Source organism: Myodes glareolus, chromosome 4 (assembly GCF_982192425.1).
Source record: "Myodes glareolus chromosome 4, mMyoGla1.1, whole genome shotgun sequence".
Lineage (NCBI taxonomy): Eukaryota > Metazoa > Chordata > Mammalia > Rodentia > Cricetidae > Myodes > Myodes glareolus.
The window spans coordinates 5,808,773-5,822,558 of record NC_142029.1 but is presented as its reverse complement, the minus strand read 5'-3'; the positions used below and the strand labels follow the sequence as shown (position 1 = coordinate 5,822,558).

Sequence of the window (13,786 nt, the reverse complement as noted above, 5' to 3'; positions counted from 1 at the left end):
CGGTTTTGTTTCCCATTAGCCTTCTTCATGAGAAGTGATATTTAAAATCAGGCTTTCTACATTGTCTGTGCCTAACCATCCGTCTGTTGTTGAGAATGGTGTTCCTCATGTTTCTGACAGTTGGTGTCTGTTAAATGACACCTGTTGGTGCTTGTTTTCCTGTTTGTCTCACTCAGCACACATGGATCTTCATTACTCAATTCAGATTGATATTCCAGCTCTAAATGTTCTTTAGCACAAAGCTCTTGCCGGATTGATGACCGAGGAGAGCTGAGTGTCCTTGGGACAGAACAGAGGTGACTTGTGTGTCAGGATTTCTGAGTAGTACCATGGGGACAAAAATTGCCTAAAAGATCTTTTTTTTCTAGTTCAGCCTTTTCTATTTTTGCTTTTGTTTTTGTTTTTTGTTTTTGCACTGTTTTGGGGGAAATGAAGATTGCACTGGTCACCACCATGTTAGACTGGTCGTATTGTTACTTAACTTTCAACTCCACATGGAGATGGCTGAAATGTGTGAGAAATGTGTGAGCTAGTAGACAAGGCTCAGACCAACTCCTGAGTTACACAGCTGCTCCATAGCTGGTGAAGAAAAGGAAACCAAAGCATTCATAGCTTCTTGTGATCAGTTGTGTGTAAAAATACTACTTTAGGCTGGGCGGTGGTGGCGCACGCCTTTAATCCCAGTACTTGGAAGGTAGAGGCAGGCGGATCTCTGTGAGTTCGAGGCCAGCCTGGTCTATAAGAGCTAGTTCCAGGACAGGCTCCAAAGCTACAGAGAAACCCTTTCTCAAAAAACAAAAAACAAAAACAAAACAAAACAAAAATCCTACTTTATTTCCTGAATGTCTTTAGGCACCCACTGTAGAAAGTACCCTAACCTTAGAGCACGAGATCTGTGACCCTGTTAGACCTGATGAGCCCAGGGTGAGAGGATGGCAGCGTCTTGATAACCTCGGGTGATGGACGGGCATGTAGGTGGCGCCATGGCAGCCCAGGACGAGCGAGCAGCACTGCAGCGGAGTTCACTAGGGTCGGAAAGGTGGCTCGGAGAGTGTTCTACACCGCTCCCTCTCTGCATGGTTGTAATGTTATTACCACGTTGCTATTTCCATCCTAAAGGCTCGTGAAGAAGAAATGACTGCAAAAGTAAATGACCTCCAGACTCAACTTGAGGAACTGCAGAAGAAGTATGAGCACAGGCTGGATCCAGAGAACAGCGTGGAGGACAATGTGAGAGAACTTTGATGTTCTTCTCGTGGTTCTTGAAAACATCACCATTTCCCCAATTTGTGGCATATATTAGTCTCATTTAATCCCGAGGAACCCTTTAAGGCCTCTTGCTTTATTTTTTTCAGTAAATACAACTAAAACCCAAAGAGGTTAACAGAATGTTCAGACCTCATGATGTGTTGTGAAAAAAAAAAATTGAAATGTATACCCTGGCAATGCTGACGCGTGCATGGGCAGCCCGTATATGGCGGTTCTCTTGAAGTTGTCCATGGTCTAAGCTGATGAAGATGACTGACCAGGTCTCTTCCTCAGATAAGTGTAGTGGAATTTAAATCCAGGCTTCCCATTCAAAGCCTGGACTTCCTGTTTGCCAGGGCATTCTGGTCTTCCACAGACCATGTAGCAGAGCAGACTGAGCCGTACACCCTTGGGCCAGTCCAGAAACCGTCCACAGCAAATGTGACATCCTGAGATGGCTTCTTAAAAATGTCTGCTTTTTACTTTTTTCTTTTACTGTTTATTCTTTGACAATTATATACATGCATATATTTTTATCATACTCACCCCCCCATCCTCTTAACTCTTCCTGCTCCCACGAGCCCTCCCTTTTCCTCCTAACAAGTCCCCCTCCCACTTCATGTGATTTTGTTTTGTGACCCTTGATTTTAACCTGGGCTATTGCGTGTGTGTGCATGTGACGCTGGCCATTGAAGTGTGGGTAACCTAGCAATGGTTGCACCACTCAAGTTGTGAGTGACTCCCCGCCCCCAGCTGCCTTCTTTGGACATTAATCTGCACTCTACCTTATAGCGTATCCTGGCTTGTAGTGCACAAACATGATGGCTTTTCAGTCATTCTGTGCTGGTTCCGCTTTCCTTGGCTACTGGACCAGATTCAAACACAGTGAGATGACTGGCGTGATAGAGCTGGCAAACACTGTCTGTGACTCCACCCTTGAGAAGATTTCGTACAGATTATCAGTCACAGTTACCGCAGTCTCCTTACTGGAAGGCAGAGATGAAGCCTCACTCCTTATAGATAGAGTTGTACGAACATTGAGAAAGCAGAAAGGTCTTTCCTGTAAGGAAGCCATTCCTGTAGTTCTGTTTGTTTGTTTAGTGTGTGATCGTGGCTGTGGGCATCCTTGTTATTAAATATTACTTCCATGAAAACACATGTATTTTACTAATGAACTTCCCCTAGTGTTAGAGTATTAGTGTTGCATCCGGACTACCATAGAGTGTTGATGCATTGCGAAATTGATATTAATGCTGAGTCCTTTACCTTGTTGTAAAAGAAAGCAGAAAATAATAACTATAAACAGATTTGTTCTTTTGTAGTCTCCTAATTCTCCTTGAGTATGCTTTAGTGCTTCTCAATATTTTGATTTTGTTTTTTTACTTGAGATAGTAACCCTGGCATGTTTCCAAGGCTAGTTTGAATCTTCTATTTAAATAGTTTTCTTGTCTCAACCTCCCAAACAGTCAGCATCACACTAATGCAGTATTCCTTCTGCATTCTAGATGGTCCTCAGTCACATGGACCTGTGCTGAGCCCCATGAGAAACAGTTTGTAATCAGAGCCCAGCATGAGCGTTGGGGGTTGTGCTTAGAAATGCACTGAAGGATTTTGAAAGATCTGACCATTTACTCACAGAGTTCCCCGAGTGACACATGACCATATTCTCATGTCCAGTAACCCTGGGGATAAAGAATCCTCTGTTGCTGGAGCTTCACTTCCCAGCCTTACAGTCCTCTCTGCCTATGGATGTTTGTGTGTGACAGTATGTCACAAAAATAGAAGAGGTTCAGAAACAGAGATTTGAAATTGCTTTATTTTAGACCTGCTCACTCTCTTACGATGGGAAAGTTGGCTTCGTACTTTGTTGTCATTTCATAGTGCTGTTTGTTTTGTTGTTTCCTCTCCTTGTCAGTTTTATTGTTCACATTCTTTGTTTGTTTGTTTTGTTTTTCTTTTCCATCTCCAGGTAACAATTATGGAGCTACAGGTAAGATTAGTTCTTCATTGAAGTTTACCGAAGCTAGTACATTTTAGAAACATATCCCCCAACCCTAACCATTTCTTTTCTTTTCTTTTCTTTTCTTTCTTTTTTTTTTTTTTTTAACAAGTTAGAACATAAAGATACTTTCTACAAAGAATGTTTTTTGCAAGTACTACAGAAACATGTCCAGGAGTCAATGGGACACACTCATTTCAGTCTGGCTTTTGTTCTTTCAGGCACAGCTAGCTCAGAAGACCACTCTGATCAGCGATTCCAAGTTAAAGGAGCAGGAGCTGAGAGAGCAGGTACTGGCCAGTGCAGTGTCTGTTGGTGTGTGCTTGGGTCTTGGCCAGTAGCAAAATAATTGAGTTAATGATTTAATAGTTGCTTTGAAATTCTTTCAGTCTTTTTTGTTTTGTTTTGAGACAGGATTTCACTGTAGTTTTAAAGCCTGTTATGGAGCTGGTCTTATAGACCAGGCTGGCCTCATACTTACAGAGATCCACCTGCCTCTGCCTCCTAAGTGTGTGCCACCATTGCCTGGCATTTCTTTTGTTGTTGTTGATGGGTTTTTCTTTGGTTTGGTTTGGTGTTTTTGAAACAGGGTTTCTCTGTGTTGCCCTGACTGTCCTGGAACTTGCTCTGTAGACCAGGCTGGCCTCACACTCACAGAGATCCGCCTGCCTCTGCCTCCTGAGTACCAGAATTAAGGGTGTGTCCCACCACCACCCAGTGAAATTATTTTCGTCTTAAGCAGGAAATTTTATTTCTAAATCCACAAGTTCTTTGAGACAGTCTTTACATTTATGATTGTATATATTTAAACTAGAGCATTTGTTATTTTTTAAAAAAGATTTATTTTATATGTATGGGTACTTTGCATTCATGCATATGTCAGTGTACAATGTGCATGCCTGTTGGCATGGTCCCCTGAAACAAGTTACAGTTGTGAGCACTAGGAATTGAACCTGGCTCCTTTAGAGGAGCAGCTAGAGGTCACAATTGCTGAGTCATTTCTCCAGCCCCAAACTAGAACATTGTATCCTGCTATTTCTAGTGTTTAACATTTTGAATGTTTTGCATTTTTATCATTGTAATAGGAATTATTTTTCTGGTTTCTCAAAGGAAAAATATGAAAATCATTCCTTAGTGCTTTTCCCTAGTGATTGAGTTAATGTTACATGATTTTTACACATAGTATCCATGTACAGTATCTGTCACTCAGTTTCAGTGCTCTTCAGGGACTTAGCCTAAGCACGTGACAGTGTGTGTTTATGTGCAGTATGTGATGCCTAGTGATGATTGTCCCCATGCTGTGGAGAACACTGGCTTGTGTCAGTAGGCCACCCTAAGAGACTAAATCTCCCAACTTTTCCAGTTTTCTTAAAATACACATAACCAAGACCTGACAGTTGCTGAAATGGGACATTAATATACTTTACATTGAGTATGCTCAACATGGTTTGTATTTTTGAAGTTCATAAAGACAGCACTAAGTTAAAGTCACCTTGCCTCTCCTCTCCCAGAGTAAAGCCACCGTTCTCAAGCTTACTGCCGTAGCAGTCCCTGCCTAAGTGTCTTTAAATCTTCAGAACTGTCAGCACAGCAGTTTTGTATTGCTCATTTTGATTATGATAAAGTTCTCATAACAGAAACTCATCATTGTGCATTTCCTGTTTATATTTAAACTTTATACTTACTTAACCATCAATCCTTGTTACTCTCTCCCTTCAGCCTCTTGCAACCATTACTGTTTTCTGTTTCTGTGGATTTTTATGCTGTGTGCATAAAAATTCATCTTGTGGGCCCATACAGTACACAGCCTGTGATGTTAGCTTCAACAGTGAAACGGTGTATATTCTGTCTGTCCATCCATGTTGTCTGTCAGTTGTCCTGGCTGGGAAAAGAGGCCTGTGCTACCATGCCCAGCTACTTCTTACTTTCTTCTGTGAGCAGTGTGTGAATCAAATCCCATTGTATGGACCGCACAGCTTATAGCCACTCACCAGTTTACACACACAGTTGGATTGTTTCCTCCTTTTGCCCGTAGCAAGTAGTGCTGTTAAGAACATTTGTGTTTCCATTTTTTGTTTACTATTTTTATTTTATTTTTTTTTTTGAGACAGGGTCTTTCTGTATATCCCTAGCTGTAGACCAGGCTGGCACAAAGATCCTCTTGCCTGAGTGGTGGGACTAAAGGAATACCCACGTCTGAACTTGTGTACCCCTTCTTGCTTCAGTATTTACAGTTCTTTCAGGTATATGTGTAGGAAGGAGTGGGTTGTTTCCCATAGCAGCTGCTCCGTACTGCAGCAGTGGTTTATAAGGGCTCCCTTTTCACATACTTACTGTAGTCACTCAAGAAGGTAGGAAGGAGCTTCATTGTGGTGGTGTTCACATTTGTCGAATGATTACTGACTCCAGCCATCTTTGCATCAGCTTTTTGGCCCTTTGTATCTCTTCTTTGGGACAATGTCATATTTATTAATGTCTTGTGGTTGTTCTGGGTTGTGTTTTCTTTTTGTTGCTGAGGTGTAAGGGCTTATTATGTATTCTGGATACAAATTTGTTATCAGGTGTTTGATTTGCAAATATTTTCTCCCATTTTGTAATTTGTCTTTTCATATTTTTGATGTAATTTTTTAATACAAAAAGGTTTTTATTTTAATAAAATTCAAATTTTATATTTTTCTCTCATTGAGCATGCGTTTAGTTTCTGCCAAAGAAACTATTTCTTTTAATTTTATCTGCATATATTGTTCCTTCAGCATTGAAAAGCATCCAGTAGCTCTTCTCCTATAGCTATTCTTTTCCTTACATGTGATTTTCATATTAACTTTGTGGTATGGTTTGAATATTGTCTCTAGGTTCATAATTTAGAAGACCGTTTGAAAAGATATGAAAAGCCTGTGTGCGCGACAGCCGTGGGGACACCTTACCAAGGTGAGCGGGCTGCTGCCAGGCGCCTGTGTGTGTCTCTTCTGCCAGATTTATGTGTGTGCTGATTCATATTCTTTTCTTATTTTTATTTTGAATCATTTTTTTAGTAGTTGACAAGTATAAGCTATATATACGTGCTTCAGCATGCTGCTTTTAAAATACTTGTTCATGGTAGAGTGCACAGGTTGAGCTCGTTGGCACCTGTCACCTCCCACACATAACCTTCTGTGGTGGTTCTCTTAGTCTCTGCTCTGCTGTGCAGAGTCACCATGGCCATCATGTCTGGGAGCATGGTAGCAGGCAGACAGGCAGGCTTGGTGCTGGAGCAGTAACTGACAGCAGGCAGAGAGGTGAACACTGGGCTTGGTGTGGTTTTTGAAATTTAAATGCTCACTCCCCAGTGACACACCACCTCCAACAAGGCCACACCTCCTCCTGTTCTCACAAAACACTTCCACCAGCTAGGAACCAGACATTCAAATATATGAGTCTGTGCGGGCCATTTTCATTCAGACCAGTACATTGTGAGAACACGTTAATCTAGACCTGCTGGTTTCCCAGCACGGCAGCTGTCTTGAAGGTGTTTCTGCTATGATGCTGACATTTTGTCTCCTTTGGACAATGACACCCCCACTACACCTGATCTCCCAGCTGGTGGTAACTACCGTCTTATTCTGCTCTTTGTATCTAGCTTGTGTAGATTTTGTTTGTATGAGTTGAGATCCTACAGTACTTGTCATTCTGTGTCTGGCTTGCTTTGTTTCATGTAGTGTCGTATAGCCTCATTTTTTACATGCATACTAAATTCGAGTGCCAAACTTTATTCTGTACGCAGTGCATATATCAGTACTTCTAAACGATGAAAAGAATCTGAGCAGTCTGGTGGACTGACTGTGCACACTGACCTACATGCTGTGGCTTTTAAGATTTGAATGATCACCCTCCTATAGGGAGAAATAAAGTGTTTCCTCTCGTACAAGCCCCTGTGTGTACTTCTGTAATCTGTAATCAGCACCTCCATGGTGCTGAACCCTCTGACACTGTGCTGCTTATTCTTCTGCCATATATTTAACATCTATGTATAAATTTCCAGCACCATTTTGTTTAGATTTTCCCAGTTGCGGATTTACGTGGTCTTTTTCTTCGTTTTGTTTAGTGTAAGTTTGAGAGTCATCTAAGTTGTATATTTTATTCCATTAGTTTGTTGCATACTTGTCCCTGTCTCCTGTAGTTTACACGTAGAAGACTTTCTGTAGAATACGGAACTAAGAATAGAATTGGCACACCACGGGATGTAAAATTTTTCGACCCACTGATGTCTACTTTCCTTAACACCACTGTGGCCTCAAGTTAGGTTGTCATTTTCTTTTTCATAAGATGTTAAATTTCCTCTTATTTTGTTTTTATTAGCATATATAAATTATACAAATTAATAAACTCTCAGGACATTTACATATTTGCATATAATTACATTTATCGTATCCACATCCTCTTTTACTCTTTCTTACTCTGCTTTCTGTTTTCTTCCTTCACACAGTCTTGAGCCTTCTTGAGCCCCCAAGTAGCTGGGATTTCAGGCTTGTGCCACTGAACACAGTTTACATAAAAATGTTTGAAAATCACTATAACACTATACTTTGCACACTTTCAGATTTTTTATTTATCTTGTGTTTCAAAACATTTTTTTAAAATTTGATTTGAACTGAGTACTCTAATATTAGAATGCTGAAACGTCTGAGATACTATATCACTGATAAAATAATGGTGGTGTCAGTCAGCAGGTATCTGACGTCATCCACAGGCTGTTAGCAGAGACACCAATGTTAAGGAGCTTTACACTGGCCTGGTCTTGTAAGAGAAGGATACGGGAAATAAAAATCCTACAACAGTTCCTATTTTCGCTTCTACAAAATGGCTGGGATGTTCCCAGTGTGGACGTGTGGACAGCACAGCACAGCGGAGGGAAACAGCGCCTCTTTCTGTTCCCTTCCTTGTGTCCTGATGTCTCTTTTCTGAGTGGCAAGTTATCTGGGTTTGCTTTTCTTTCTCAACAGGTGGCAATCTACACCACACTGATGTCTCACTCTTTGGAGAACCTACTGAGTTCGAATATTTGCGAAAAGTCCTGTTTGAATATATGATGGGTCGGGAGACCAAGGTATGGATCCTGCCTCGTAACTTGGTGTCGGGCTTTTTTTAACACACACATTAGATCATTACGCTCAGACAGTGTTCACAAAAATGAACTGACTGGCAGTCCTGTGTGTTTTAAGATGTTATTTAAATTTAAAAATGATATTAGCTGTTACTGAATACTGCTACAATGAAAATCTCATAAACAATAAGGTGTTTTTAAAAAGTGAAGTATATGGCTAGTTTTTGTTTTTGTGTGTGTGTGTGAGACTGCAGATCTTAAAAGCAGGAGAAGTGATTTTATTTTAAGGAGGTTTTGTTTTTGTTTTTTCTCCCGAGACAGGGTTTCTCTGGAACTTGCTCTGTCTTGAACTCACAGAGATCTGCCTGCCTCTGCCTCCCGAGCGCTAGGATTAAAGGTGTGCGCCGCCACCGCCCGGTTTTAAGGATATTTTTAATGCACTGTAGATAACACTGAATCACTGTGCTGTCACCATGACAGTAACTGCTAAGGAACATCCAGAGGTAGTTTAGTCTGTTACAAGTTTGTTTTCTAGAATGTAGCTCCTACATCAGGCCCTTGATATAGACTATTTACTTATTTGTGTCCTCCACAGTTTGTTTAATACCTTATATTAGACATTTGGCAAATATATCTTGAATGGAATTGAATGTTGTTAGGGAATTTCATGAACTTTCTATCAATAAAAGTTTTGTTGTAATCATTGTGTGTTTTTGACACTTGTAGGCTCTTCTCGGGATTTGCATTATCTGTGTCCTGACTGGGAATGGCACAGTGACCTTTTCTGTCCCTGGAAACAGTCGCTGTTTTACTGTATGGATGTGTGCTGAGTCACAGAGATGCTGGCCAGTTCAGACAGTGATCTGGAAAGTGGATATAAAGCCGAAAGGAGCAAGGCATAGATAAGGACCTTAAATCATATTCCAAATTTGTAGGGAGACACAGAGAAGCACCAGGAGCCAGAGTTCATATGAATCCTTAGTATTTGTAGAAATTATGTTTTGTTTACATCAAGCAGATTTAGGGAGTATTTTTTGTTGCTTGGTTTTGGTTTTGAATTTTGAAGCATGGTCTTGCTGTGTTACCTGATTTGCCTCCCAGGAGCTGGGATTACAGGCATATACTACCATGTCTGACCATCAAATCCTTTCAAATAAAAATTAGGTTACAGTAATGTGATCTTGAGAGGGATGTATTAGTCCCCAGTGGTCCAGTGTCCCCTTTCCTTCAGGACTTTACTAGTTTTCCCCTTGTCTTAAGGTAACACCGATGAACGACTGCTTCCCTTTACTGTGCTCTTAATGCAACTAAAGCAGCAGCCCTGGCAGCTTGGGAGGTGGCTAACATTGTGTGCATGCGCAGGAGGTGGGAGACTGAGCTTTGAGATCCTTTCAGGACGGTAGCCACTTGGACTCTACTGTTGGAGTGCAATTGGGCTGGCTAACACACCGTGGCCTTCCTGAGTCTAACACACTAGCTGCCGCTGCCTGTTGTTCCTGGGGAGTTGTAGTGCTTGTGAAATGTCGTTTCCAAGTTGAAAACTTTGGAAAAGAGACACAGCCCAAGCCAAATGTAATCCTGTGCTTTCTGAGCCCGTGGTTCCCTTCAGCTTACAGTGTGGAAGGCGGCGAGAGCGCCGCTCCAGCCGCCTCAGAGGCACAGGTTCTTCATGGCCTTTGCATTTGTTGTGATTTTCTAACTGATGATGAGCAGCCTATAATTCTTCCCTCATTTTACATGTGCGCGTTGAAGCTGGTGGTAGGTGTAGTCTACTGTTCGTTCATACATGGACGTGGAAGCTGACACCACTCCTGACTGTAGTTGTTCTCAGTTACTACACTGTGGAGCAGAATGCAGTTAAGGGTGGTAAGAGCTTCCCTTGTGGGACTTTAAACTGGAGAGGCTTAGGTTCTGTTCAGGGCTCTCAGCACTCATTCAGGATGGGCAGCAGCTGAGAGAGAAGGCCCAAGAGAATGATGTGTGAGTTCCCTGAGTCACAGTAATCTGGTCCAGCTGAGCACTGTATCTGTGAAGTGCAGTTGTCTCCAGCTGCGACCAGACAGTCTTGAAGGCTAGATGATTTAAAATAGTTTCAGAATTTTATGTGTCTATATCACAGAGAAGATGACCCTGAATGCTACCAACAAGAATGAAGCTGGTTTTTGACACAACTTTTGCTGATTTGCTTGGTTTCTCTATATATTAACAAGGAATTCATAGTGGAGAGCAGGTTGTATTTTAGGACGAGCCAGCCTGTGGAGGACCTGGTGGTGTGTCGTCTGCACCTAGCAGTCTCCGTGTGTCATTCTACCTGTTTTTCTTCACCTGCTTTGGCTACAGCATTCTTCGTGAGGCAGGTGCTTAAAGAACACTCATGTAGTACACATAGGCTTGTAGCATGGAGCCCCCCAGCCTGCTTTTCCCGCTGGGTTTTGGTCCTCCACTCTGCTGTTGACACTACATCCAGTCCACCTTCCGTTTTGTTCCGTAAGCTTAATTGAAGAGGCGTTCCCCGAGGAAGCAGTGGCTGAAGAGCTTGCCTGTGAGTCAGCTGGCCCATTTGATTGCCTCCATACTCCTCAGGGTCTGCGGATGTGCTTTGGAGGGCAGACAGTCTGATTTCTCTGCAGGTATAGCGAGAGTCCTGGCTGCTCCATGAAAGCTTTTTTGGCGAGCTGGAGGCTTTACTGGTTGTCAGCTGTAGATTCTGGGTCACTGGTGAATTCTAGAAGTGTGAAGAGGCAACTAGTCACAGGTCCTGGTTGTATCATTATAAACGTGTTTGGACGTACGTGTGTGTGGGTTCAGAGTGAGTTGGACTTGTTAGTTTGTATGATACTGAAATTAAGGAAATGGTCCATATAACTGAATTTTAGACTTTTGGTACCTGGGGGGAAAGTTTTTATAAATGGGACACAGGAAGTTGCCTCTCTGTTAACAAAAAGAAAACCCTGAAATAGTTCTTATTTCCTTTAGCCAGTTCATGATGTATATGCTTGACCTCCTTACTCAAGTTTTGCACACTAGTTTGTGTTCTGTGTACTTGGTATGAAATCCTTCAAGAGCCTGATTGTTTTAAATGGCATTTTTAGTTTTGCTATTTTAAAGCTATTAAAATGGCAGAGGCAAAGGCAAGAAAGATACTTGAAACTAATGTCATTGTGTGTGGGGTCTGCAGTCTAGTAAGTTATTAGGAATGTCTTGCCTTGGCTCTACAGGTAATAGTTTTAAAACATTAGTTTCTTTCCTTTCTGGTAGTAATTTAATTTTCCTAGTGATATGAATGAAGTTTCAAAACTTTGGGTTGATAATGTGCTGATTTTTTCCCTACAACTTTTCCCAGAAACTCACACAGGCTGCCAGCACACACACAGGCCTATACACAGAGCACAGGTAGCCATGAGCACTGGTCCTCTTGTCTGGGATGCTCTACCATGCACTGTAGGAATCCCCAGGGGAGTGTACCACCTGACTTGATGTAAGCGCTGAACTCCTTATCCTTCTTACTTCCTAAGTGACATCTTCTTCCCTCTCTGTCTCCCTCACAACATCTCAGCTTGATACACAATAGGGAGTTTCAACCTTTGAGGAGATTTCCAGGAGCTTATGAGTGACAGTCTGACTCACGGTATATTTATTCTGATCTGCACAGTTTATGATCTTGTTTTGCAAACCTCCATGTGTAATGTTTTGATTCATCTTGTGTTCTACCAAACAAAACATTGTGTTCCTTTTATATGTAATTTCTACTAGGCCAATGTGCTGCATGTCCTGAAAAGTAACTACTAAGCATGTTCATGTCCATGCAGTAGCCCATGTTTATGAGATATATGATGTGATTTAGTTAGAGCCGAACCCTGGGGGCTTCTAATCCTTGTTATTTAGAGCATATATTTTACAATGCATCACTGTAGGTTACTGCAAATATGAGGCTTTTCGGATGAATCCATGATGATGTTTCATCTTAAGCCAAAAGATCAAGAGCTAGATCTTTATGTAGCTTCATGCTATTGGAGATGCATCGTCTAAAGTAATTCAAACGCGGACCTTGTAAGGAACCTTCTTGAATTGAAATGCTAGTGCTTCCTTGACTGATAATCTTCACATCATACTTCTTTGTTCGTGACTTCCATTGAGAGCACTAAAGAACCCCTCAGCAGAACATGTCAGACAGTGTGAGAATGCATTACTTCGTGTCTGCTAATGATCTCTTTCCTGTCGCTTCTAGACCATGGCGAAAGTTATAACCACTGTCTTGAAATTCCCTGATGATCAGGCTCAGAAAATTTTGGAAAGAGAAGATACCCGGCTGATGGTAAGTTCCAGAAGAAAGATGTAGAGAGGCAGCTTTCTTACAGTTTTTACTCTACCTCATTTATAAAAAGAAATTGAAATTTTTTCAATGTCTTTTGTACTACAACTTAAAAAGTGGTGGTTGATCAACATTAAGAAAGTTTAAGCTGGATGTGGTGGGGACTCTGAAGGGAGAGAGTGGTCTTTCTCAGGAGCACAGACATTGGTGCCAGGTGTGTAGTGTGCAGTTCCCAGAGCTTGAGCTGTTGATGGAGGATGGAGGAGAGTTTGTCCTTCTGCTGCATAGAGCGCAGCTTCTCAACAGCACCATGTCCTGTCTTCTATTGTAAAGTGTTTTCATGGGCATTCATTTGAAAGACTTTAATCATCTTTGGGGCCAATAAGATGACTTAGCAGACAAAGGCAGGTAGTGAGCAATGCCAAACAACACAACTCAAGGCAGACCAAAAAAATATTTAAGCATATCTAAAAGGAAAACATTAGATCGTTTATCCTTGAGTAAAGCGGTTTTCATTCTAGAAAGGGATGGACTGGGGCTGGTTCTTGAGTTAATCTTCCCTTGCTCCTGAGGCTGACCTGCCCAGGCTTTAAACAAAGCCTCATGTCTCTTGACACTTTACTTGCTGAATAAATTCAGTCTTCAGCCACCTACTACTCCAGCTGTTACAGAGAATATAGGAAAGTGGAAACTTTGAAGGACACAGAATGGTTACTTTTGTCCAATCATATGTAATGAGAATTGGCCTTATAGATCATTCGAGTGATAAAAATAAGTAGAAATACGAAGTAATTTATGGGCATGAAGTGGGAGAGATCCTAAAATATAAACTGAAGATTAATCAAATTGATTGACCTTTTTTGGGGGAGTTCAGCCTGAAGGGGTTGTTGGTGTTTGTAGAGTGATTCACGGTCATTTCCTCTATCTCTAAGAGAGCTTCATTAATAAAATATAGTGTAGTTGGCTGAAATTGGAACCAGGAGATTCTGTTGTTATAAAGAAGTCTCTTTTTGAGTTTTCAAAAGAACAGTTTTCTCAGTGAAGTGCTCCAGACCCCGAAGACATAAATCTACGTGTCAGTTTCCCTAATGGCTGCGCTGCCAGGATATTTCCTTTCCTTGGTCTCTGAGGGTTTGTCTTCTTCCTC

At 41.5% G+C, this 13,786-nt stretch overlaps 1 protein-coding gene across 11 annotated transcripts in view; it reads left to right on the top strand.

The window, feature by feature from the left end:
* Golga4 (golgin A4) overlaps window positions 1-13,786 on the top strand; it is an 88,172-nt gene that overhangs the window by 68,726 nt on the left and 5,660 nt on the right. For 8 of the 11 annotated variants that reach the window (XM_048423783.3, XM_048423782.3, XM_048423781.3 and 5 more), the window contains 6 exons: window positions 1,120-1,230; window positions 3,218-3,238; window positions 3,469-3,537; window positions 6,100-6,175; window positions 8,227-8,330; window positions 12,556-12,642. In XM_048423783.3, the coding sequence (XP_048279740.3) occupies window positions 1,120-1,230; window positions 3,218-3,238; window positions 3,469-3,537; window positions 6,100-6,175; window positions 8,227-8,330; window positions 12,556-12,642 (468 nt within the window). The remainder of the gene's footprint in view (window positions 1-1,119; window positions 1,231-3,217; window positions 3,239-3,468; window positions 3,538-6,099; window positions 6,176-8,226; window positions 8,331-12,555; window positions 12,643-13,786) is intronic. The other 3 variants (XM_048423787.3, XM_048423780.3, XM_048423779.3) reach the window with 1 other exon arrangement.